The sequence below is a fragment of the Pongo pygmaeus genome, chromosome 13, assembly GCF_028885625.2.
Source record: "Pongo pygmaeus isolate AG05252 chromosome 13, NHGRI_mPonPyg2-v2.0_pri, whole genome shotgun sequence".
NCBI lineage: Eukaryota > Metazoa > Chordata > Mammalia > Primates > Hominidae > Pongo > Pongo pygmaeus.
In genome coordinates, this window is record NC_072386.2 from 44,373,701 (window position 1) to 44,397,031 (window position 23,331).

At 36.0% G+C, this 23,331-nt stretch overlaps 1 protein-coding gene across 22 annotated transcripts in view; it reads left to right on the forward strand.

Annotated features, from left to right (window-relative positions):
- The window catches only part of MPDZ (multiple PDZ domain crumbs cell polarity complex component), a 180,127-nt gene that overhangs the window by 136,398 nt on the left and 20,398 nt on the right, over positions 1-23,331 (forward strand). For 14 of the 22 annotated variants that reach the window (XM_063649516.1, XM_063649526.1, XM_063649528.1 and 11 more), the window contains 9 exons: positions 1,695-1,805; positions 5,802-5,900; positions 9,211-9,373; positions 11,190-11,386; positions 12,539-12,630; positions 13,170-13,260; positions 15,448-15,528; positions 22,602-22,694; positions 22,784-22,858. In XM_063649516.1, coding sequence (XP_063505586.1) covers positions 1,695-1,805; positions 5,802-5,900; positions 9,211-9,373; positions 11,190-11,386; positions 12,539-12,630; positions 13,170-13,260; positions 15,448-15,528; positions 22,602-22,694; positions 22,784-22,858 — 1,002 coding nt within the window. The remainder of the gene's footprint in view (positions 1-1,694; positions 1,806-5,801; positions 5,901-9,210; positions 9,374-11,189; positions 11,387-12,538; positions 12,631-13,169; positions 13,261-15,447; positions 15,529-22,601; positions 22,695-22,783; positions 22,859-23,331) is intronic. The other 8 variants (XM_063649524.1, XM_054500981.2, XM_063649525.1 and 5 more) reach the window with 2 other exon arrangements.

The window sequence follows — 23,331 nt, forward strand, 5'->3', positions numbered from 1 at the left end:
TTTGTTTAGAAGAAGATTATAACATATCAACCATGACTTTAAATGAACGTTTTGGTGATTGATTGATTCCTTCATTGACTAGCTGTCTTTGAGAGCCTTAGATAGAAGAAGATTGGGACCTGAGAGAAAACAGGGACCATTTCCTTTTTTTTTGATGACCATTTATGAGGAAGAATGATAGGCTTTTTCTCTCTCCTGCATTCTTTCATTAGATGATATCTTAGACCCCTTTTAATGAACTCCTTTATTTAGGACACTACCTAAAATTTCAAATTTTGGATTATCACTAAGAAGTTTATTTTATGCATACCTCACTATTAAATACCTTTGACCTAAATAGCAAGAGTTTTTTTTTTTTTTTTGTAGACAAGAATGGTCATAATTTGCTCTCAAGTGTTGTTTAAATATATTTAAAAAGTTAAAGTTCATCTTTGAAATGGAAAAGAAAACTTTTTTGTGCTTTTAAAATACTGTATGCAATTTAGCAATGATTTGTGCCATATTGCAAGGGCTTTTCTAGTATGTAGGAAGCCTCAGTCCTCTGTAATCCCGAGGATTCTAAAGTGTGTCTCTGCTAAGAGTTTCTCAAAATGTATATAGACTAGGTGAGTGCAGATCTGCAAATTATTCCATTCTGAGAATGGAATACTTTGGTCTTGAGCAAAGATAATTAACATCCTGTTAAATTTTTCCACGAATGGAATATATAGTAGACATATGGTAGATGTGAATACTGACTTTTGTTCTACAAAAAAGTTAGAAGCTATTTTAATATGCACTGAAAAAAATGTTGTCATCTAAGTATCAACCTGAGGGAGGTTTTTATCTAAATCTGTATAATTCTTTTAAAGGTGATAATGTTCTACACAAAGATCTAATAATGTTCTTTTTTAGAGTTGTGTCCACTCTGGGTTTACTCTTTTGTTGTATATATCATAGCATGGTAATTGGAAATGATAAAATGATACTAACATCCTATAGTTTTCTGACAGGATTAGCATTTGGCCTTTTAAACTATTTTCCTTCTTATTCATAAAGTGTGTAAGCTGAGTTGATCAATACTCAGGCAAACCATGATCAATAAAATTTACAAAATAACTTACATTGTCAAACTATATAAGAATTACTAACAAATACAATTTCTTAGCTTCCAGCTCCTGTCATATCTACTGCAAGGATTCTTTTGCAAAACTAACCTTACCATTATCTGATTTTTCTGGATATCAGAATTTTGTTTTGAACTTCAAGCTTCCCTGTACAGAGAAAATTATACAAGGCATCACCCCTTACTTCCCAAACCACCCTATAATCAGTTAGAAGAAAATTAGTACAGTGACTTTCATGATGAAGACAGTGCTGCTAGATAGTTCCCTCATATAATTTCATTAATGATACTGATTTTTTAATTTGAAGGAGCAGCTGAGCAATGTAAGGAGTACAGAAGCAGAGCCTTCATTTCAATTGATTATGACTTGAACTGATTACTGGAGACAGAGATATGTGTCCAAAGCAAGGGACCACAAGTCTGCTGGACAGACAGAAAGTTCTGCAGCTTCACATGTAGTCTCAATTATTTTTGATATTAAAACAGATTTTCTAGGAGTCTAACCAAGTATCCCTAAAACTCCATATCCACACTTTTTTTTGTTGTTCTATAGATTCTTGAAATGTTAAGCTGAGGCCTTCCATTGCAGGTGGATGGAATGGACCTCAGAGATGCAAGCCATGAACAAGCTGTGGAAGCCATTCGGAAAGCAGGCAACCCTGTAGTCTTTATGGTACAGAGCATTATAAACAGACCAAGGGTAAGCGAACACAAAGGGCAAGGTAGGCATATCCAAACAATGTTCAACTTGGAATCTAATGTATCAAGGGCCAAGTTGTCTGTATGAGCAAAGATAGGGATTTTTCAAATCTCAGAAGACTTGTTAGAGGTTTGTTTTGCTTTCTCAGAAATTGAGTTATCCTGGAAATCCCTTCCACCATGTTTAATAAAGACTTTTGAGGTCTGTTGAATATACACAGAAGTAGATTTATCAGTATCTCTAGGTATCTAAATGGTTAATTGTTAGTATTCATTTTAATCACAAAATACACGAGTTATTAAAAGAAATGTGGCATCATAATTCAGGTTAATCATCTGTGATCTCTAGTGGAGCCCCTTAGAAACCAAAGAAATGACATTTTCTTGAAATTTATTCTCTAGACAGAATCTCCTACTTATGCAATCCCATAATCATCTGTGAATGATCATTCATGTATTTGTGTATCCCACTGAACGTTAAATTTGCGCAGGGTAGATTTGGTTTGTTTACAAGTGATTTAATAATTGCTATACTCTAGCCACAATCACTGTATTGCTCTTCATCACTGTATAGCTATTGGTGGACAGAAACCTACCAACCTATTTTGCCATCAGTCACCACAGGTAAAATAGCGTTAAAAAACATTTTAGAAAATGTAAGTTACATTTAATGAATGTTGTTACCAAAGATACAGAGCGAGGCTTTGGATTTGGTATGACTTGATGCTGAAGATGAAAATTATGCCAAGAGTTTAAAACTGTTTTTTCAACTCCTTCTTTATGCCTCATGAAAATAAAAATTCACATGCAGCAGTTATTAAGTATTTTGGATTCACATACCCCTTTGAAAGTTCTTTAGAAACATACACATCCATTCAAAAATTGCATACCATTTCCTAGATGTCCTGAAGCACTTACAGACTCCTTTTTTGGATTTAAGTTAACAACCCCCATCATAGTGATTCTCTTTGAATTTCCTGCTTACTAGTTTTTAGGGTTGGTTGTCTTTAAAACAAAAATATCAACATATGTGAGAGAAGTTGAAGGCATCATCTAAAACTTAAAATATTTAATTTTATCTGCAAAATATATTTAATTTTAACTTGTAAAGTTAAGAATTTAAGATATAAGGGCTCAGTTTAACTTGTGAAATTAAGAATTTAAGATGTTAAGGTTCAAATGATGAAAATAACGAACAGCTCTTTAGATGAGCTCTGTCAAAGTAACTTAACAATATTCTATGCCATGGATTGTAAAATGACCAGATTTATTTTAATGGCCCTTCCTTCTGTTGTGAGGACAGGTGTAACTCTGGTCTGGGTTTACTGTAAAGAGTGAATCTAGTAGTTTTTAATGTAAGCACTTCAACATCTGCAATTTTTAATCATTCATTTGTTTATTGTTAGGTAATAATTATCCATACAGAAAGAAAATTTGCCAAATGGTAGGGCTGCATCATGCTGCATTCTTTACAAAGCTATTCCATTTGTTTAAATAACTATAAATCTTTTTACATTTATTCCCATTTGTGTGTTAAACATAGACACAGCATAATAATGTTAATGGGTGTTTAAGTTAAAGCTATTTTTTTGGTGTGTGGGTGGATTTTAGTCCTTTTTTTGTTTTATTTATAATTTACAATTTTTACATCATTTGGGACAATACTATAAATTGCTGAATAGTGATTCTCAATATTGCTTTAAAAACTTAAAACTACAAATATTCCTTTCAATGTCAGGCACATTTCCCAATGAGCTGGGAAGATCTTGTCTCATACACCTGGAAAATACCCTTATTTTGCTCTCTGAGGTATAATGATACCTGATTTTATAGCAGTTTTTCCAGGATAAATCTTGTTATGAATGACATGTTTAGTCAAGTCATACTTATTTTGCTTTAGAAAATTAAAGTTAATTTTGCATTTAAAATGAGATATGTTTTGTTTCAATGATTTACTTCCTTATGGAAATAATTAGGTCTCCAGTAATCTAAAAGGAACAATCACAAATGCACATACTTAAAAGTCTCTTACTGATAATTGTGTTATCTGTAGATATAGGATAAAGCTCCTAGGAAATCTTAAACATAAGCTGAAAAACCAGTGAGTTGCTTTGGCCCTTAAGCTCTTCAAGAATCAGAAATTTCCAGAACTAGCCCTGGTAATTTCACCAGTATGACCCTTCACAGAATTCAGTCTGACCACATTTTCTCACTGAAAGAGGGGCCCCATTGAAAATGGGCCAGAGAATGTTTTTGTCTTCCCTGTGCTTCTTCGTTGTTAATATTTCTGCTTTTCTCAGCCCTTGGGACTATAAACAGAAGTTTCATCATTGATTTTTTAATAAGAAATAGTCTGTTTCTAAATATCTTTTCCTGATAATAGAGTAATCTATCATTTCGTCTGCTGTGCCTGTGCTATACTTTTACACTTTGCTGTCAGGGCCAAATTCTAATCCTTTAAGATCTGCAAATTAAAAAAAAAAGCAAAAGTAATAAAAATTTAAAAACTAGAGCTTTCTTTAAATTTGTTGCTAGTTTTGTTTTCTAATGTTCTGCAGAATTATACAGGACACTTGAAACCTAAAAGTCCAATGTATGGAGATGAGAAATAATCTCCACCTTCCATAGCATTGAATTATTTTGCCTAGGATATATTTGTCACCTCTGCCTAGTCATTTCTTCCACGTTAATAAATGGTCATGTGCCTTGGTATTTGTGATCTTCTCTTTTGTAAAGCAGGAGTTGACATTTTAAACTGAAAAGCAGAGAGAAAGTTGAGATGAGCAGAAATGTCATTGTGCCCATTTCTTTTTCCTGTCTTCCCTCTGTAGGAAAAACATTGCAAGAAGAGCAGATTGAAAGGGTAATGTGGCATAAGCTTTAGTGCAGGCATACTGAGGATAGAGTCTTTCCAGAGTGTTCTCCCATACAGGGTGGTGTCACATGACAACCTCTCCCTATACTTGATGCCTGCCAGTGGGGCTTTTTTATAGAGAGAAGTAACACAAACATTTAATTGGAGCCAAAATGAATTTTAAATGTCTGCAATTTCCCCTGAAAGATATAGTCAATAAAAGAAAAAGATAGCGGGTGTGAAAAGAAGGAGAAGAATTTATTGTGCTAAGGAAATTACTTTTTTTTTTTTAAACTATGAAAATGCTAAATTCTATCTGGCAGTCATCCTGACTTTAATATGTATTTTCAACTCTAACAGTCTGGCTCAGGGCTTATTACTGGCAAGCCACAAAACCTCTGAGAAACACTCTAAGGCAGGACTTCAAATATTATCTAAAGCCTCATAAATTCTCTGGTAATATGGGCAATTTTATAGGAAATTTATTTAAAACATGAATCTCCCTGTTTCTATCTCCACAAAAACTGGGCAGAAATAGAGAACACCGCTCTACAGGAGTTCATTTTTTAATAAATTACTGTTTTTTTTAAGTTAAAAAATACAATTGCTCTGAAGCACTGTCAATATCAAGTCAAAATATGGAAAGTTTCCTTACTAGGATGCAAAATAAAAGAATAATGAAGGTTGCCAATGAACTAGCAGACCAGTTTATAATTTGCATTCTAGACAGATTATTAAAAAAATAATTAGCTTTTAGATATAAATAAAAAACTTGTGGTTTTAATTTTGAACATGTTTACTGGTATTCATAAAACATGTATTAACATATGAGATGGGCAAAATATATGTGCCTCTGTTAGTAATACTGAAGACATTGAGCAAAAATAAAAGAAATTTGGGATGAGTTTGACAACTAGTTTCCTTCGTGGTTTGTGGCCTGATTTAGACTCAGGTATAGATTCAGATCATTAGAGACAAATCTTTAGTTCCAGACTGTTTTAAGATGTTGCTATTAATGACCGGATCTGATAGGATCTAGTTTCACACAGGCAGTTCTTTAAATCGGTATGTACTTTGCTTTTAAAACTGAGTTGTTTTCAATACATTTCCTTTGCGTTCAGCGCCTCTTATGTTTCCTTTTAGAAATCCCCTTTGCCTTCCTTGCCGCACAACCTTTACCCTAAGTACAACTTCAGCAGCACTAACCCATTTGCTGACTCTCTACAAATCAACGCTGACAAGGTTGGATAATGCCCATTGTCTTGCTGTTGGTTGCCTTTTGCAAATGTTTTGTTCTTGGTTACTACTGTGTCTTTGTCCCAGTTCACTATTTACTACATTTGGGCAGGGGAAAAAAAAAAAAAAAAAAAAAACAAAGCTGTTTGGAGTGAGCATGCAGATCCTTTCTTAAGCACATTTTCCTGCCAGAGAATATTTATTTTTAATTGCTGAAATTAAATGGCCCTTCTGAAGAGTAAGGGAGAATCATGAGTTCAATGCCTTTCTTTCATTTTGGTGTGATTTAAAATTTCTGATATTTAAATTTTTGTTAGTTGCCAAATGTATGATACTTTCACACATAATTTCTTTAAAACCATGTGTTGATTTAAATCCTTTTCAGACTTCTACAAGGTGATCATAAAAGCTCTTCCATGAGTTAATCACTGCACAAATAATTGTGTATGTGTACATGCAGGAGTCTGTTGAATATTCATGAAGCATGCCCATGTAATTGCCTGAATCAGGAAACGTAACTGTTGCAATGCTCGTAAATCTATACTTGGATCTTCTCATTTTCTGATGAAATTATAAAACCAAAATCGAAACACAAATTTGTAAGAATTTATGTACCATAATTTGATCATGAAAAGGAAGAAAGCCATCAACAACTTTTTTCCAGGAAACACTTTATGAATATTCATCAGACTTCCATGTTATTGTAATAAATACCATGTTATTGATATGGGTAACCAAAGATGCTATATCTGAAGGAATATGTTTTCTATTGCTATAGGAATTACTGAATTCAAGTAGAATTATCTTCCATTGTTCCCCAACTAACCCTTTTGCTCCCACACCCTTTAAGGTTTGTGTCAGTGTGGAATTTTCGTATGTGGGTGTGTTACAGTGTGCTTTATATGTGTGCTGTACTTGATGTGTACATACATGGCATGGAGTTATCTCAAGTATACACTGCATTTTTGACAAGGAAGGCTAAACAATCTTTGTTAAAGAGCTATATTTTCATAAATAAATTCTAAAAAGTGTCACTAACGAGGCAGATACATGATCTTGATGAGAATAAGGGTGTCAGGGATATGAAAACATAACACCTGATTGCCCCTCAAGTAAGTAGAGGCTTATATTGGTTTTATTAGTCAGGTAGGTTAGGGCACCATTTTGGTTTACTCACAGTATGAAAATGTTGTGCCTGAGATCCCAGACAATTTTTCAGATAAGTGGGTTTTGTTTGTTTGTTTGTTCTTAAAATAACAGCTCGGAAAAATTATGAGCAAGATCTATAAAATGTCATCTATAGATTTGTTAAAATTATGGGAAGTTTAAATTAGATTTTGTTCTACTTTTTAAAAATGGAATGGACTTAATCAATGTTTGATAACATTTTACAGAGAAGTAAATTTTTTAGCCAGAAAAATGCTAAAGTATGTATCTTGCTCCTCTTTACTATAATGAAACTTGATTGGATCAAATGAGGGTTTTGTGTGTGTGTGTTTGTTCATTTTTATTGGTATATTATTAATTTGAGACATTTATGGAAAAGCATTTGGGAAGATAACAAGGGTTCCATTTACATTAGTAACTTTTATCTGTTTGTCCAATGACATATAGACTGAACATTTCAATATAGCAGACTCTGTAATCTGACACTTAACGCCCTTTAATCTCTATCAGTCAGCTCTTTGCTTTGCCAGAAAATTGAGTGCTTTCTGAATCAACAAAGAAAGGTCGCATTCAGTCTCAAATAGTTCTAGTGTTACATATATTTTTAGGTATTCTAATTCTTGGCACCAATTAATAATTTCTAAGTATTTGTGCATGTTTATCATTTAATGTATCCTTATAAGAAGTCACGTTTTTTGAAAAAATCATAATATCTTTCTAGATATAAACATATATAATAAAACATTGTATCAGAGGAATTCTTATGCAGTAAAAAAGTTAAAATAAAGATATATAGGAAAACTATAGGTTCAAGGTATCAGGGACAAATTCATACCGAGGTTAGAACTTTAGCTGGATGTTCCTGACCTTTGAGTTAGGTACTGTCTTACTTATGCAAGTTGGAGGAGACAACATGATATAATGGAAAGTGCACTGGATTAAGAGTTAAGCAAAAAGAAGTCTAGTACCACTGTTTGATTTGAAACAAAAACTTTCATTTCTTGTAGCCTCAGGTTCAAAAGGTTTATTCATTTGCAAAATGAATAAAATGAACTCAGCGACTTAAAGACCTTTCAAACTCTAACATTCTGTTTGATCATCTATAACATTAGGTTAGTGCAAAAGTAATTGGAGTTTTAATGGCAAAAACTGCAATTATTTTTGCAATATAAGAACTTGATGATGCCAAGTACTTTTTTTTTTTTTTTTTGAAATAGGACCTATGACCCTAAGTGACAGCCAGTATGCCATGCTTTGGCTTTCTATTAAGGAGCCTCCTGTGTTTCCTCATTTATCTTGTGATCTGCCTTGGCAAGGGAAAGCTGGTGTTGTCCTTAAAACCATGCCTCTCACATCCGAGTGTGTGCTCTGTGCTAACAAACTGGCTCCCTGGTAGACAAGCCTGCATGTGTGATACTTGCTGTCCTGGATTTGTTAAGAGAATCATATGGAGAGAGGATTCAGGTAGCAATAGATAATTATTTATATTTAGTCTCACTAATAAGCTTTGAAGGGCAACTTCTTTGTTAATTTTTTTTTTCTGCAGTTTCTTGGCAGATTTTTCTAGATGCCTCAAATCTTACCCAGACCCAAAAGTTATAACTTCTGAATGACATTTTTTTCTAGAAGGGAGTTTGTGCAATTTTCTACCAAGTCATTTAAGACTTCAAATTCATTAATTCATTGGCTTAAAATAGCAAATAAAAGTTTAGTGAATTATTCTGTGATACTACTTGGTTTAATATATTTAAACTTTACCTGAATCTATCTAATATTTCATATCTATCTATCTATCTATATATATACATAGATATATATGGAAATAAGACTATCATATCAAAAACAAAGACTGGCTTTAAAATATCAAACAAATAATGGAAAGCTCATATATATATATGTATATATATAAAATATATAAAATATTTAACAATCTGAGCCTTCCATTATTTGTTAGGTATTATATATATATATATGAGCTTTCCATTATTTGTTAGATATTTTATGTGTATATTATATACATATATGAGCTTTCCATTATTTGTTAGATATTTTAAAGCCAGTCTTTGTTTTTGACAGTATACTCTTATTTCTTCTTGAAGTTTTCTTCCTTAGACTGCACATACCCACTGCATTCTTTTTGTTCCCACAGGCACCCAGTCAGTCAGAGTCAGAGCCAGAGAAGGCTCCATTGTGCAGTGTGCCCCCACCCCCTCCTTCAGCCTTTGCAGAAATGGGTAGTGATCACACACAGTCATCTGCAAGCAAAATCTCACAAGATGTGGACAAAGAGGATGAGTTTGGTTACAGCTGGAGTAAGTTGTCTTTTTGTGATGCATTTAATTATAAGAGGTATTAAAATAGCTCTGAGTTTCTCAAAGGATTTTGCCCTGGATAAATAGGTATGTTGCAGCTTTGTGATATATACTGCAATTCTCTGTGGAAAGAAATAGTGTTTGTTTTGCTTGAATACAGCATACATTCCTGAGGCATGAAATCATGCTCTTCCTTTCCTTTAAAAGTGCTGTTAAAGCTCACTCTGCCTTTTGTATGAGAATTAATAAGGGCAGGGCACTCTCTCAGAAGCTAGTATTGGATCAGCCACTCTGTGTCTCAAACAAGTCACCACCCCCTTCTGGGCCTCAGATTCCTCATGTAAATTCTGATTGTTGGTATCACACCTTGAACTTCTGGTATATTTTCTGTACCAGAATGGTGACATAGTATAATTGTGGAGATAAAAACTTTAGGCATTGACTAAGCTGTTTAACTGTTTCTAAGCTTTAGCCTAGTGGTTATCTCTCTTTTTAAAATGGAGTTCTCCCCTCAGGTTGCTAACATTCAATTAGATAGTGCCAAAAGAGTGCTAAGCACAGCACCTGGCACCCAGCAGTCTTTCATAGGCAGCTGTTATTAGGACCAATAGGGAGTCTCTGTTTTCTAAGGAAATACCGTTTTGCAGGAAAATATTTAAAATTTAGCCCAAAGTTATCAATGTCATTGTTTTAAAAAGTTTTATTTTAAAAATCGAACTATTTCCTTTAAGAAAACTGTAGTACATCTTTTTAGGAAGTACAGAACATAAAAGTTGTGCTGCTGTATTGTGGAAGGAGTCAGGAAATAGTTTATGAAATTGATGCAGTTAAGAATCAATGTAGAATGCATGGCATTAGCCCATTAGCCGTATAGTAACGTTTTCTAAGCTGACTGGTAAAGTTTGTAGTTTTCTCAGTCTGTTTTCAGTGACACTGGAGCATATTGCTAACAATCAATGTGGTCAGAATATACTCTTGAGGAAAACGTGAACTGAAATGTTTCGGTTTTCTATTATGAAGCCACCCCAAAATGTAATGGCATAAAACAATAATTTATTATTAATCTATCAAAGGGCAGTGGGTGACTGGGCCCAGCTGGGCTGGACTTCCAAGACAGCTCATTCACATGGTTGGCAAGTAGTACTGGCTGTTGGCTGGTCGCTCATCTGTGGCTGTGCACTGGAGCACCTGCGTGAGACCTCAGCCCTCTTAGATTAAAGAGGGTGCACCTCTTGAAGATGTGGGGTAGGAGATGTAAATGGTCTCATCTAATTAGGACGTGTGTCCCAAAGCTGGGACACATATATCAAGTTGTCCTGGCCTAATAGCTCTGTGCAATAAGAAAGCTCATTCTCTTCATTTTGCGTATATCTACCAAGCAACTGCCCAACATGATGTGATACACAATGTTGAAATTCCTATGGGAGAAAAGCTCCCACTGATCAGTGAACACAGATATTCTGGATGCCTTAGTTCTGTTCTCCTCTGCAAATGATCAAGTTTCTGGTTTAATCATAGTCTTTTGAGAGTTTGTAAAATGAATTACTTCTCTTTGGTATAACCACTCCAAGGTGAACTGATTAATCAGACATTGTGCTCTCTGCACCCTAGATGCAAAGAAATTCCTCAAAGTTTGGGTCCTCCAGGAAACCAGTCCTGATGCCCAAGTGGCTAGTCTATTTAGCTTTTAACTGTCAAAGATTACATTTTGGTATAAAATCTGCCCTTTTGAGGTAAAACTAAATAGCTTTCCACAGTAAAGCATTTGACTGTAAATTAACTGTAAATATGTATTTGTTTTTGTTGTTGTATGTAGAAAATATCAGAGAGCGTTATGGAACCCTAACAGGCGAGCTGCATATGATTGAACTGGAGAAAGGTCATAGTGGTTTGGGCCTAAGTCTTGCTGGGAACAAAGACCGATCCAGGATGAGTGTCTTCATAGTGGGGATTGATCCAAATGGAGCTGCAGGAAAAGATGGTCGATTGCAAATTGCAGATGAGCTTCTAGAGGTAAGTTTTTGTGGAAAACTTTGAATTTATTCTTGTTTTATAAGTGTAGTGGAACTGTCAGTTTCCAGAAAATCACCCATACCTTATAGTGACTGAGAAAGCCATTGCTTACTTAATAAAATAGATGCATTGCAGCAAATCTGGCTCTAAACCAAATTTCTACTAAGTAGAGTCCATGTTCCCATTAACTTCCATTAAAAGGTCATGACTGTGTAGCACCAGAAACAGTTTTTGCCCCAAGACAGTAATAAAGCTCACACTTCAAAAGCATTTGTTTTGTGTGCTGCATTTTTATTAGGAGTTTTTGAAAAGCCAAGTGACCAGTCATTCCCCAGAGGCTGACCCACTGGACATTCTGGAACTTGAATCACTAATGGGAGAAGTGATGAGGGTGAGGTGGGGTGGGGTCAAGGTTAAGGCTAAATAACAAGCAGTAACTCAGCCTGTCAAACAAAATAAATTTGTGGACCATACTTTATAGGGTTTAGAATTTTATTTGCTTGTGTTGTTCGTCCTTGCCCCTCCTGGGCTGGGATCCACATGATTTTATACTGCCTTTATACTCTTCCCATGCTAAGTATGTTTCCGTATAGACACGGGAGGCTCAGTCAGCAGTGGCTGAATGACCAAATGACTGAGCCAGTCATTTGCATTAGGCACTGTGCTGTTTAGGCACAGTTTGCTGCCTAAATCCCGAATCTACCCAGCATTCCTTCTCCCAGTGACCTATTTCCAGGGCTTGAGTTTTGAAACTAAGTGGGAAATGTGATAGTAAGGAACTTCCCAGGATGGTCTTGCAGGTCACAAGTTTTTCCACAGAGCCCTTGTTTTGTGCAGAGCGTGCTGGGAGCCCAGTGCCTGCCAGGAAATTTGCTGTCTACTCTCCTGCAGTTGGTCCAAGTGGTGCCTCTTTATCAGCAGTCCATGGATGTCAGACTTCATTTGCATTATTTTAATGCTGGCTTTAAACATGAGCTATTCTTTATTCACCATGAAAAGTCAGTTTCACGTTCTGGGGAGGAAAATATATAACATTTAATATAAAATGTATTTTAAAGGAAGAAAAAATGTGCTTTTCATTAATGAGGAAGGATGATAAAACTTTATGATACTAAGATTTCAGGCCCAACTAATGATATTTATTTCTCACAGATCAATGGTCAGATTTTATATGGAAGAAGTCATCAGAATGCCTCATCGATCATTAAATGTGCCCCTTCTAAAGTGAAAATAATTTTTATCAGGTGATCATTTTCTTTTGCTAGTTTACCAAATACTTTTTGTTAGCATTTCTACTCTGAGTTCCTTTGAATGAAAAGAAAACATTTGTAACCGGGCGTGCTGGCTCATGCCTGTAATCCCAGCACTTTGGGAGGCTGAGGCGGGTGGATCACGAGGTCAGGAGATCGGAACCATCCTGGCTTACATGGTGAAACCCCGTCTCTACTAAAAAAAAAAAAAAAAAAAATTAGCCGGGTGTGGTGGCACGCGCCTGTAGCCCAGCCTCTAGGGAGGCTGAGGCAGGAGAATCACTTGAACTTGGGAGGCGGAGGTTGCAGTGAGCTGAGATTGTGCCACTACAGCCTGGGCAACAGAAAGAGACTCTGTCTCAAAAAAAAAAAAAAAAAAAGGAAAGAAAAGAAAACATTTGTAAATTTGTAAGTGTCATAGTTCCAGGTTGTGGGGGTGAAATAATTTTCTCTAATAACCTTCTGACTCTTGAAGTAAGAGAATGAAAATAATACCATTATGTTATAATAGGTTGTTGTTTTTTTGCTTTTAGAAATAAAGATGCAGTGAATCAGATGGCCGTATGTCCTGGAAATGCAGTGGAACCTTTGCCTTCTAATTCAGAAAATCTTCAAAATAAGGAGGTATATGTAACTAATGTTTGTTTCTCTGGGAAGACTTGATTGATGTGAGCCTTATTAATTCAATCAACAATTACGTAACACTTAGGGATATTAGAGGTAGATAAGTTATAGCCTTGGCCTTCAAGGAGTGTACATCCTAGTATAAGAAGACACTCACGGAAATAAGCATACCACTTACGTGAAGAGTACTTGTAGTCTGCCTAGGGAATAGTGAGGGTAGGAAAAGAGTTATCAGTTCTGCCTCTGAAAAGAAATTGAGGATAAAACTTTATATGGAAGGTTACATATGAAGTGTATGTTGGAAGATTTGGGGGGCAAAAATGTTGCAAGCGGAGGGCATGGAGTGAGGAATGGCATGGAGACTTTGGCCAATGCAGGAAGCTAAATTATAGAACATCACTGAGCAATGAGGGGCAGGGAATGGAAGGTGGTGGGGAAAGGGTCAATGTTAAAGGGGACAGGGTCAGATCATGGGATACATTGATAGGCTAACATGTGCCAGCTTTGTCTTTGAGGCAGTGTGGAGCTCAAAGAATGAGAAATGTATAGTTAAAAATTTATCTGGCAGTACTGTAGAGAAAAATCAGAGGTAGCAGGGGAGAGAAGTTAAGTTAGAGGAAATAAGATAATTATTGGAATAATTCAGGATACAGTTAACAAGGACCTGAACTAAAGCTGGAAGAGGGAATGGTTACATCAGATGTTTAAGACCCAAATTGATAATACTTCATCCCCAACTAAATGTACTCACTGAGGAAAAATGAATGGTTGAAGATGTGTTTATCCAACAAATATTTTCTGAGTACTCTGCCTTATACCAGATATTGTTCTTTGGACTGGAGAATAAAACAGATAGGATATACAAGGTTTTCAGATATCTGACTTAGTGACATGAGGGATGGCTGTCTTTTACTGAATAGAAAATACAGAAAGATATTTGCAAAAATATGGTACATTCTATTTGGGACAGGTTAAGAATGAAGTGCCTGTTGGATAGCCTGGTAAAAATGTACATTGGGACATTTGGTCTCCAGTTTAGAAATGATTTCCTGTATATGCAGATTTGGCATTTCTTAGCCATGGAGGCTGAGGTGCTTGCTGCAGAGAGCATTTAGAGAGAAAGAGGGCCAAGGGCAGAATCATGAGGTAGCAACAATAAGGAGGAAGGCTAACAAAGAGATCAGAGACTATGAAGAACCAGGAGGGCATGTGGCAGAGCAGCGGAGAAGAGTGTCCTTCAAGGGTACACTCCACAGCTCTACATGCTGCAATGTAGCAAGAATCCAGTGAGAAGATGAGTAGAAAGAGTCCCTTGGGTTTGGTAACTAGGAGACTGTTAGTGGTTTTTGAGAAAGCAAACGATGGACAGGAAGTCAAGGAGAGAGAGAGGCAGTGGCTAGAGGGTGACAGAGAATTGGGAGAGTGGTTTTGTTTTGATTTAGGAAAGCTTTGGATACATGTGTATGATGAATAAAAGGAGTTAGTAGAGAATGAAAAGCTTAAAATTAGAGGAATTTTGGTGATTATCAATGGGGGTACCTGTAGGAAGAGAAACATTCTTTCCTAAATGAATATATAAACATAGAGCTTATGTATACATAAGATAGATGTACAAATCATTGTCTCATTCCAGCTGCTCCTAATGTTCAACTAAGCCACGTGGTTATTTAAGATAATTAGGTTATAAAGTAATATATTTTGTTTTCATATTAGTTGTACTAAATATGTCTCTTAAGGAAATGGAGTATTTTAATAACGTTCATTAAAGTTTTCAATTCACTTGATAAATAACACAGTAAAGAATAATGAATGGTGCTTCTGCTGATGCTCTGTCACTCAGTTTCACCATTTGGTAGCTGGGCTGCCATCAGTTTTCATTATACAGTAAACCCAGGCAGTCTTCAAGCCACTTGGTCTATCTGTGCTCTCAACTGATTGCTGTCCAGTTACACCTCGTAAGTATTTTGAAGAGAATGTAATGTTCATAAATTCCATAGAATGTTAAAATAGCAAAAATGTATTATAATAAATAAATGTATTAAAATAGCAATAGTGTATTAAAGTAAACGTATTAAAATAATTTTATATAATGTATAAAATAATTTTGAATAAGTGGCCCTTATGTTTAAACAAATCAAAATTCCTAACACTCAGTTGCCCTTTTTGTCATTTCTTTCCCTCTGTCAGACAGAGCCAACTGTTACTACTTCTGATGCAGCTGTGGACCTTAGTTCATTTAAAAATGTGCAACATCTGGAGCTTCCCAAGGTAAATCTGCTTTGAATTGGAATGAAATGATGTGAGTTCCTTTACATCAGTGTTCTAATTCACTGTGTTCTCAAAAATGTGCTCTCCAGATTAACAGCATCAGCGTCATCTGAGATTTTGTTAGAATTGCAAATACTTGGGCCCACTCAAACTTATCTGCTTAATGAGAAACTCTAGGGTTGGGTCCAGAAGTTTGTGTTTTATTAGACCTGCCTGATGCACATTTTAAGTTTGAAAATGACTCTGCTCACTGATACTTTATCAGGGGTCCAGCTTGCCCTTTTATAATTATTCCAAGTTATGAAATTTAGTTATCTGTCCATTGATTCCTTTACTATGGTCCTGCTACGGAGGAAATAAAAATAAAGAAATAGAAGTTATAGTCTTGTCCTTTAAAAATAAGAAAGCTCATGTATTTAGAAGTGAACTTTCAGCTCAGATGATTGCCTTAAAAAGGCAATCTTACTATACATATAAGAGAAGTCTTTATCATGGACTATTTTTGTTGTGATTAAAAAGAAAAGAAGTTATTAAAGTCTTTTTACCTTTCTATCAAGAAGTCCATACACTTCAGTTTGAGAATCCCTCGTTCTATTTGCCATTTAAGAGAGATGACATCTTCCTCTTTCCCTTTCTGATTTCTGCTCTTAGTTTCTTTTCCTCCTAAATCCTGAAGTAAGAGTTTATAATATTTAATGGTGCAGTCATTTCCCTATAATTTGTTAATTATGAAACATTTAAATGTATGTTGAATACTTTATAATGAATGATTTTTTTAAAAAAATCTGTTTATGGTGATCTTTAGAAAAGTCCAAAATTAGATAATTTTTAAATATCCTTTCATGGTATTGATTTTAATTTATCGTCTAAGGCTTAGTATATTCTAGGATATAATGACTGCCCAGGAAATGTTTGTGGAATGAACATGCTAGATGAATAAAGGGCAGCATACTATAGTGGTTGGGAGCACAGACTTAAAGCCAGACCACCTGGGTCAGAGACCTAGATTTGCCACTCACTATCTATGAGACTGTGACTTTGAGCATGTTTCTTAACCTGTACATAGTTTCACCTTTTGAAAATGGACTTAAGAATTGTCCAACTTACCTTATAGACTTGTAGTGAGAATTAAGTATATATTGTGAAAATTAAATATACATATGTTCAGTTTCCAGCACCTGGCACACATGTACAAATAGTGTTTGCTATTATTATTGTTTTAATAATTAGGAATGAATAAGCTGGTATAGAGTTGCCTGATGGCTGCCTGTCACTGATTTTCTCTGATGTTTTCTATTTCCACATCTATTTCCACATTAGGCTACCTGATTAAGGTGCTTGACAGATGTTCATAGCATCTTAATCCCCTACTCAGAACCTCCCAAGGACGTTCATTTCCAAACAGATACATTCAAGTTCTTTGGCTGGGCATTTAGCAATGAGGGTGGACAGAAGCCTGTGCTGTCTGTCAGAAGCCCTTCTCACATCCTGAGTGATCGCCTATAAATCACTTAATCCCATTGGTCCTCACTTTCTTCTTCTGTAAATGGGGCTGCCTATATTAAGGGTTATTGTTGGGATTGGATGAGCTAATGAGCAAGGTTCCTTCATTCTGCAATACTGCAATATAAAAGCTGGTTTCTGCCTTTCGCCTCCTTTTTTATTTATTCAGCAGATGTCTATTATGTGTACTTCCCTTTCTAAATTAGATGCTATTGAGGAATGCAAGACCTTGGAGAACCTCAGTGTATTGCCCACTGAAAGCTTCCATTTATATGTAGATTTCAAACAAATCTAAAGCTCAGGTAGCTAGAATGTATTTATTGATGAAAGCCAAAGTAAGTAAGGGGAACATACAAGAATCTTTTAAAAGTAGCTAGACAGAAGAGGCAATTAACCATGATTTTAATGATTTTAAGTGTGGGCTTTGGAGTCACTTAACTTCTCTGGGCAATAGGCAAGCCATTTGTTCCATGGTGAGCAGGTATATGCAAAGCAACCTCCAAAGACTGAGGGAGCTGGGATCCTGAAGAAAGAGGCTGACAAATCCAGTTTATCAGAAAGAAATACTTAATAGGGACTTAACGTACAGCAGCCATGTTGCTGGTGGCCACAAGACAGTGGATCCCAGCATCCACCCTCTAGAAAGTATTCTTTACATAGCAGGGATAAAGACATGTAACTGGTCACGTCTCAGAGTTTCTTGCTGAAACTTGTTATCAGTGGAGAGGTTAGGTAAACATCTTTATGAAGGATTATCTATGCTACAGGGCTCGCCACAGAACACCTTGGTATGCAGGAGTCAAACATTGGTCACCATGGCGGTTTCGCTTCAAGGTGGTGTCACTCCTGCCATACAACAGGCTGTTTTTCTACACCGTTTAACTTGTCTGGGTCTCACTTTCCTCATGAGATGAGGAAAATCCCTTTATATTAGAGATACTATTTGGAAGGATTAAATGAAAGAATTTATACAAAGTGCTTACCACAGTGTGAGTTATTATTATTATTTTTGTTAATACTTCTGACCATGAATTTGTGAGTTCCCCATAGAATATATCCTTGAACACATCTCTTGAGGAAGCCATTGTTACAAATGATGTCGAGTGACATATTACACTAAGCCTGGCACTCCTAACCCCATTATTACATGGCTCTTGGAGTAAAAATTAAGCAAAGAAGGGAGAAAGAAACAGCTTCTAACACTCATGAATCAGCTGAAATCTTTTGTCATTTTTACTATCCTATATATTTTTAAATTATAGTTAGTTATATGACAAAGTAATTTAATGGTAATGTAACATTTGTTCATTATATTATTTACTTCTTAGCAACCCTGTGAGCTTGCTATTATTTTCTCCACTTTGAACTGTTCCCATAACTCCAAATAGTAGAGCTGGAATTGAACTCTGGTCTTCTGCCTCCAAGTCCCATTTCCCATCCATTACCTGTTTCAACTTGCTACTGGGCCCCATCTGCCTTTCTAAAATGCCTGTATGTTCCTTCTAGGAATCCTGTACTTCAGTCAAACTGATTTGAATCAAGAGCTCATGGAGAAGGTTTTGAGAATTTATCCCTCTTTGCCTTGTTTATATCACTTGGTCTTTCTGATTTCTTTTAACTTATATAAATCCTGCATACACTAAAGATCCAACTTAAATCTCACCTCTGTTTGTTTTGAAATATTACTTCAATATTCTGGCTTATATAGTGCTTACTATTAATGTCTTCATTTTATTTGTCACTTAACCATGTTTGACCCTAGAGCTTGTCTCCTGTGATGAACTGTGATGTGGGTATCTTTTCTGTACATCTAAAACATACACATGCTGAGAGAAGAAATGCTCACTTTTTTTTCCATTACTTAGTGTCATCGACATAGTTCAGACTGAGTAAGTATCTGCGAAGGAAGAGTGAATGAACGGTTATGTGCCGTACATGCATAAGGGGAAAAATGTTGAGATCAGGAGAGTCAGGAAGAGAATGATTTTTTGCATTGTCTAAAAGTGGGAGCTCTAATAACAGCTCATTTCTAGTTCTGTTTTGACTCCTTAGAAACTCCTGACAAGTGAATTATCTTTTATTAATCTGTTATATTTTTTAAAAATGGGAAAATAGAATATAAACAGAAAGCTCTCATACATAGAATCGAAACCCACAGTAGCTGACTGAAATGCAAATTCAATTGATCAGAAAACATTTTTGATTAAAGATTTATTTTTGGCACAGTTTGCCCGGGAAAGTACCCATACATCAAAGCAGGTAGTAGCCTTCTATGATTGTCAAAGCTGTGTTTCATATCCATACAATTTTATGTGGTGAAAGCCTTGAAATATGATGAAGAGTTTTTCTTCTTTTGAATTTTAGAGAAGCTTCTACCTTCAAAATAATTCTCCAAATAATATTAATTTGTTTAGCTTAATTCCACTTTTAATTCTTGTTTACTGTTTTCTAGCTGTTTAATTATACAACTCGTTGTTCAAAAATAGATTTCCTTGGAGCCAGGCGCAGTGGCACATGCCTGTAGTCCCAGCTATTTGGGGGGCTGAGGTGGGAATTCAAGACCAGCCTGGGAAACATAGCAAGACCCCATCTCTAAAAAACGTTTAAAATAATATTTTAAAACAGAAAAAAAACCCACAAAAATACATTTCCTTAATTTGTTTTCTATTCCCTGTATGGTAGTGTTTTAATAACTAGCCCCAAACAAAGTATCTCAGATCTCTTCTTGCTAAGGACTATATGCACTCTGGTAAAAGTAAGTTGGAAAGTTGAGCAGTTAGATAAAAAATTGCACATTCATATGCTGTTATCCTTTCTTATGTGTCATCCTGTTTTTCTTTTTCTTTTCATTTATTTATTTTTATTTATTTATTTATTTATTTATTTTTGAGACTGAGTCTCACTGTCACCCAGGCTGGAATGCAGTGGTGTGATCTCAGCTCACTGCATCCTCCACCTCCTGGGTTCAAGCAATTCTCCTGCATCAGCCTCCCAAGTAGCTGGGATTACAGGTGTGCACCACCATGCCCGGCTAACTTTTGTACTTTAATTAGAGATGGGGTTTCGCCATGTTGGCCAGGCTGGTCTTGAACTCCTGACCACAGGTGATCCACCTGCCTCAGCCTCCCAAAGTGCTGGGATTACAGGTCTGAGCCACCACACCCAGCCTCATCCTGCTTTTCTGATATCAATAAATTGTTTGTTGATGTGTATATAGTTGTTTTTGTAGTATTCTAGTTGAGTTTGGGCATATTATACATGCAGATTTGTAGCTTATTGTTTCTTTTAGGACTCCTCTTATTGCAAATAACAGAAAAAAATGAACTAATTCCGTCAGGTTTCATCAAGGAAGAGGATTTATGGACTGAGGGCAGCAACCTTCAAGAGTAGTTGGTCCTGTGACTGAATAGTGTCATCAAGAGCCCGTTTTTTTCCCTGTCTGTGTGACACTGTGCCATTCAGTGTCAGCTTTATCCCAAGGCTTGTCTTTCTCATGGTTTTAGAATGGCTGCCAACCATAGTTGGGCCATGTGCTACTTCTTTTACATGTATCTTGGGAGAAGGGAGAGAATGGCTGTTCAAGCCTTCTGAGCAAAAGTTCCAAGATTCATCCTAATTGAATCAGTTCAGATCATGTGTCTACTTTTGAGCCAGGGACTCTGACCATGGGACTGTAATTGTAGAATTGACTTCGGTTGTTCAAACCCCATTCTTGGAGCTCCTTAACTTTTGCTATGTAACAAATTACCACCAAACTTCACAACTTAAACAGCAGGTATTTATGGTCTCACAGTTTCTATGGGTTAGGAATTTTGGAGCATTTTAGCTGGGGGGTCTGCTGAGAATCTCTTGTGCAATTGCGGACACATTGCCAGCTACGGCTACAGTCGTCTCAAGATTTGACTGGGCTGGACATTGCTTCCAAGATGATTTACCCAAATGGCTGTTGGCAACAGGCCTTATTTCTTCTAAATGGGGCTGCTTGAGTTTTCTTAGGACAATGGCAGCTGGCATCTGGCAGAGCAAGTTATCCAAGAGAGACAGCAAGGAGGAAGTCCCTTTGCCTTTTTTGACCTAGCTGTGAAGTTATACACCATTACTTCTGCTGTATTCTCATTGTTAGAATCAAGTCACTAAGTCTAGCCCATGCTTTTAGGTTCCTTCTTGAAGGAAGAAGTATCAAAGAATTTCTGCTCATATTTTAAATCTACAGTCTGAAACATGGTGAGGGAAGAAGGTGGGAGAGAGAATATGGAGGTGGAGGAGAGGAGTGGGTGGGAAGGCTAGATATTCTAATAAAAATCAATTTTTATAGAGAGGTAAGATGGGAAGCAGTATTGGGTAAACAATCAGCAAATACCCACTGTACCAATAAAGTACTTTCGTGACTGTTATGTGACAAGTATTATTATTCCATTTTGTAGATAAGAAAATCTAGATTTTGTAGGTAAGAAAATTGAGAATTAGAGATGTTAAGTGGCGTATCCAAATTTCTATAGTTAGGTAGAAGGTAAAGTCAGTTCTGCTCACTCTAAAGGTGCAGCTTACTCTGGCAGATAGACATGACCGATTGCCTGGAAAGAGAGAGGTAGTACAGAGATGGTCAGTGACAGTTTCAAACTTATCAGGCATTAATAATCTACCTCAGAAGAGCCACATTGTTGATAATCTTTAAAATGATGTTGAAACCTATCTTGATGTCACAGCCATGACCATAAACATCTCTGATGGCACATTTAACTTGTATGTATATTTCAGAGAAACCATGTCAAGATTCCCTTTTCTCTTCTTTGCTTTTTGTAACTTTTCTCTGGAGAAAAAATTAGAAGGTTGCTAGCTCTGGCAATGAAAATGTTAAAAACTCTTTTAATTTTATTAAAGTAAACATTAAAGAAAGCTAAAAGCCAATATTTCTGAACATTTGGTTTTGATAAAGGGAAATGTGGAAAATGTAGCAAAGTAGGTGTAGCTCCCCAGCCTTGGCAGGTTCTCAGAGCTTGTCTTGGGACTGAGAGGCATTTTCAGTCTGCAGCAGATTGAAATGCTGTTCTCTGGAGAAACAACTCTGAGTGTTCGGCCCCCAAAAGGACAGAGTCTGCATCAGTAATGGCAGACTGCCTGCTAAAGGAAGAAGAGGGGCAGAAAAGAATGAAGGGGCTAGACCCTGTTGTTATTTCCAAGCGACAGGCCAGAGAAGAAGCGGGATTCTTTGGTTGGTTTTGAATGACTTATTCAGTCATTAGACAAAATTTGTAAATGCTGAATGTTCTGATTGAATTATTGAATGTATTTTTGCTGTCTAGATATTTTGCTAAAGTTACTAAAGATGTCAACATATGGGAAGAGTGAAAACACTTGAATTTTTGATGGAGGAAAATTTATTCCCATTAGGAAAATTTGAAAGTTTGTTTAAGAAAAGACAAGATTTCTAAGATCTTAGATTTAAGGTCTAAGGTCTTAGATTTCCGGACTTCAGAAGAGTTTTAACTGCTTTTCTTACCCTTGGTATCCATTTGAATAAAATTAATCTGTTTCAAGTCTTCTGAGCATTTTTGTTTTTACTTTTCTAGGATCAGGGGGGTTTGGGTATTGCTATCAGCGAAGAAGATACACTCAGTGGAGTCATCATAAAGAGCTTAACAGAGCATGGGGTAGCAGCCACGGTGAGGTTTACCTTTCTTGCTGTCATTAAGTAGTTGGGGAGGGAATTACTTTTGGAATATCACTCAAATTCTTCTACGTTTCCATTTAGGATGGACGACTCAAAGTCGGAGATCAGATATTGGCTGTAGATGATGAAATTGTTGTTGGTTACCCTGTTGAAAAGGTAATTTTCCAAAATAAAGTAAATGGTAATGTAGGCCCATCCTTGGGCATGATTAAAGTGTTTGTGTCTGCGATCACAGGGAATTAGGGTTATGTAGCTGTGTTAGACATGTTCTTAAGGAAAAGAAGAGATTGTTCAGAAGTTCTTCAATTTCTATTTCTTATTTTCCAGTTGGTGTTAAGGGATTTTTCGTTGCCACACAGATTATTCAATATTCACTGGGCATTTTTGATAAATATTTCCATTTTTTCCTTAGGAAAACTTTAAACTCCTTAACAGTGACTGTTAGTACCAAAATATTTTTTAATGAATGTTTGCTGTTATAAATATCCATTGTGTATACTACTTTATAAACAGATTGTAAGACTCAACCCTTAAATATATAACTTTTATTAGGGTTAAACATATCTTGTACTTGAGTTTCCTCTCCTCAAAAGAGATCTTAATACTTATTTGGTATCTCATTTGAGGCC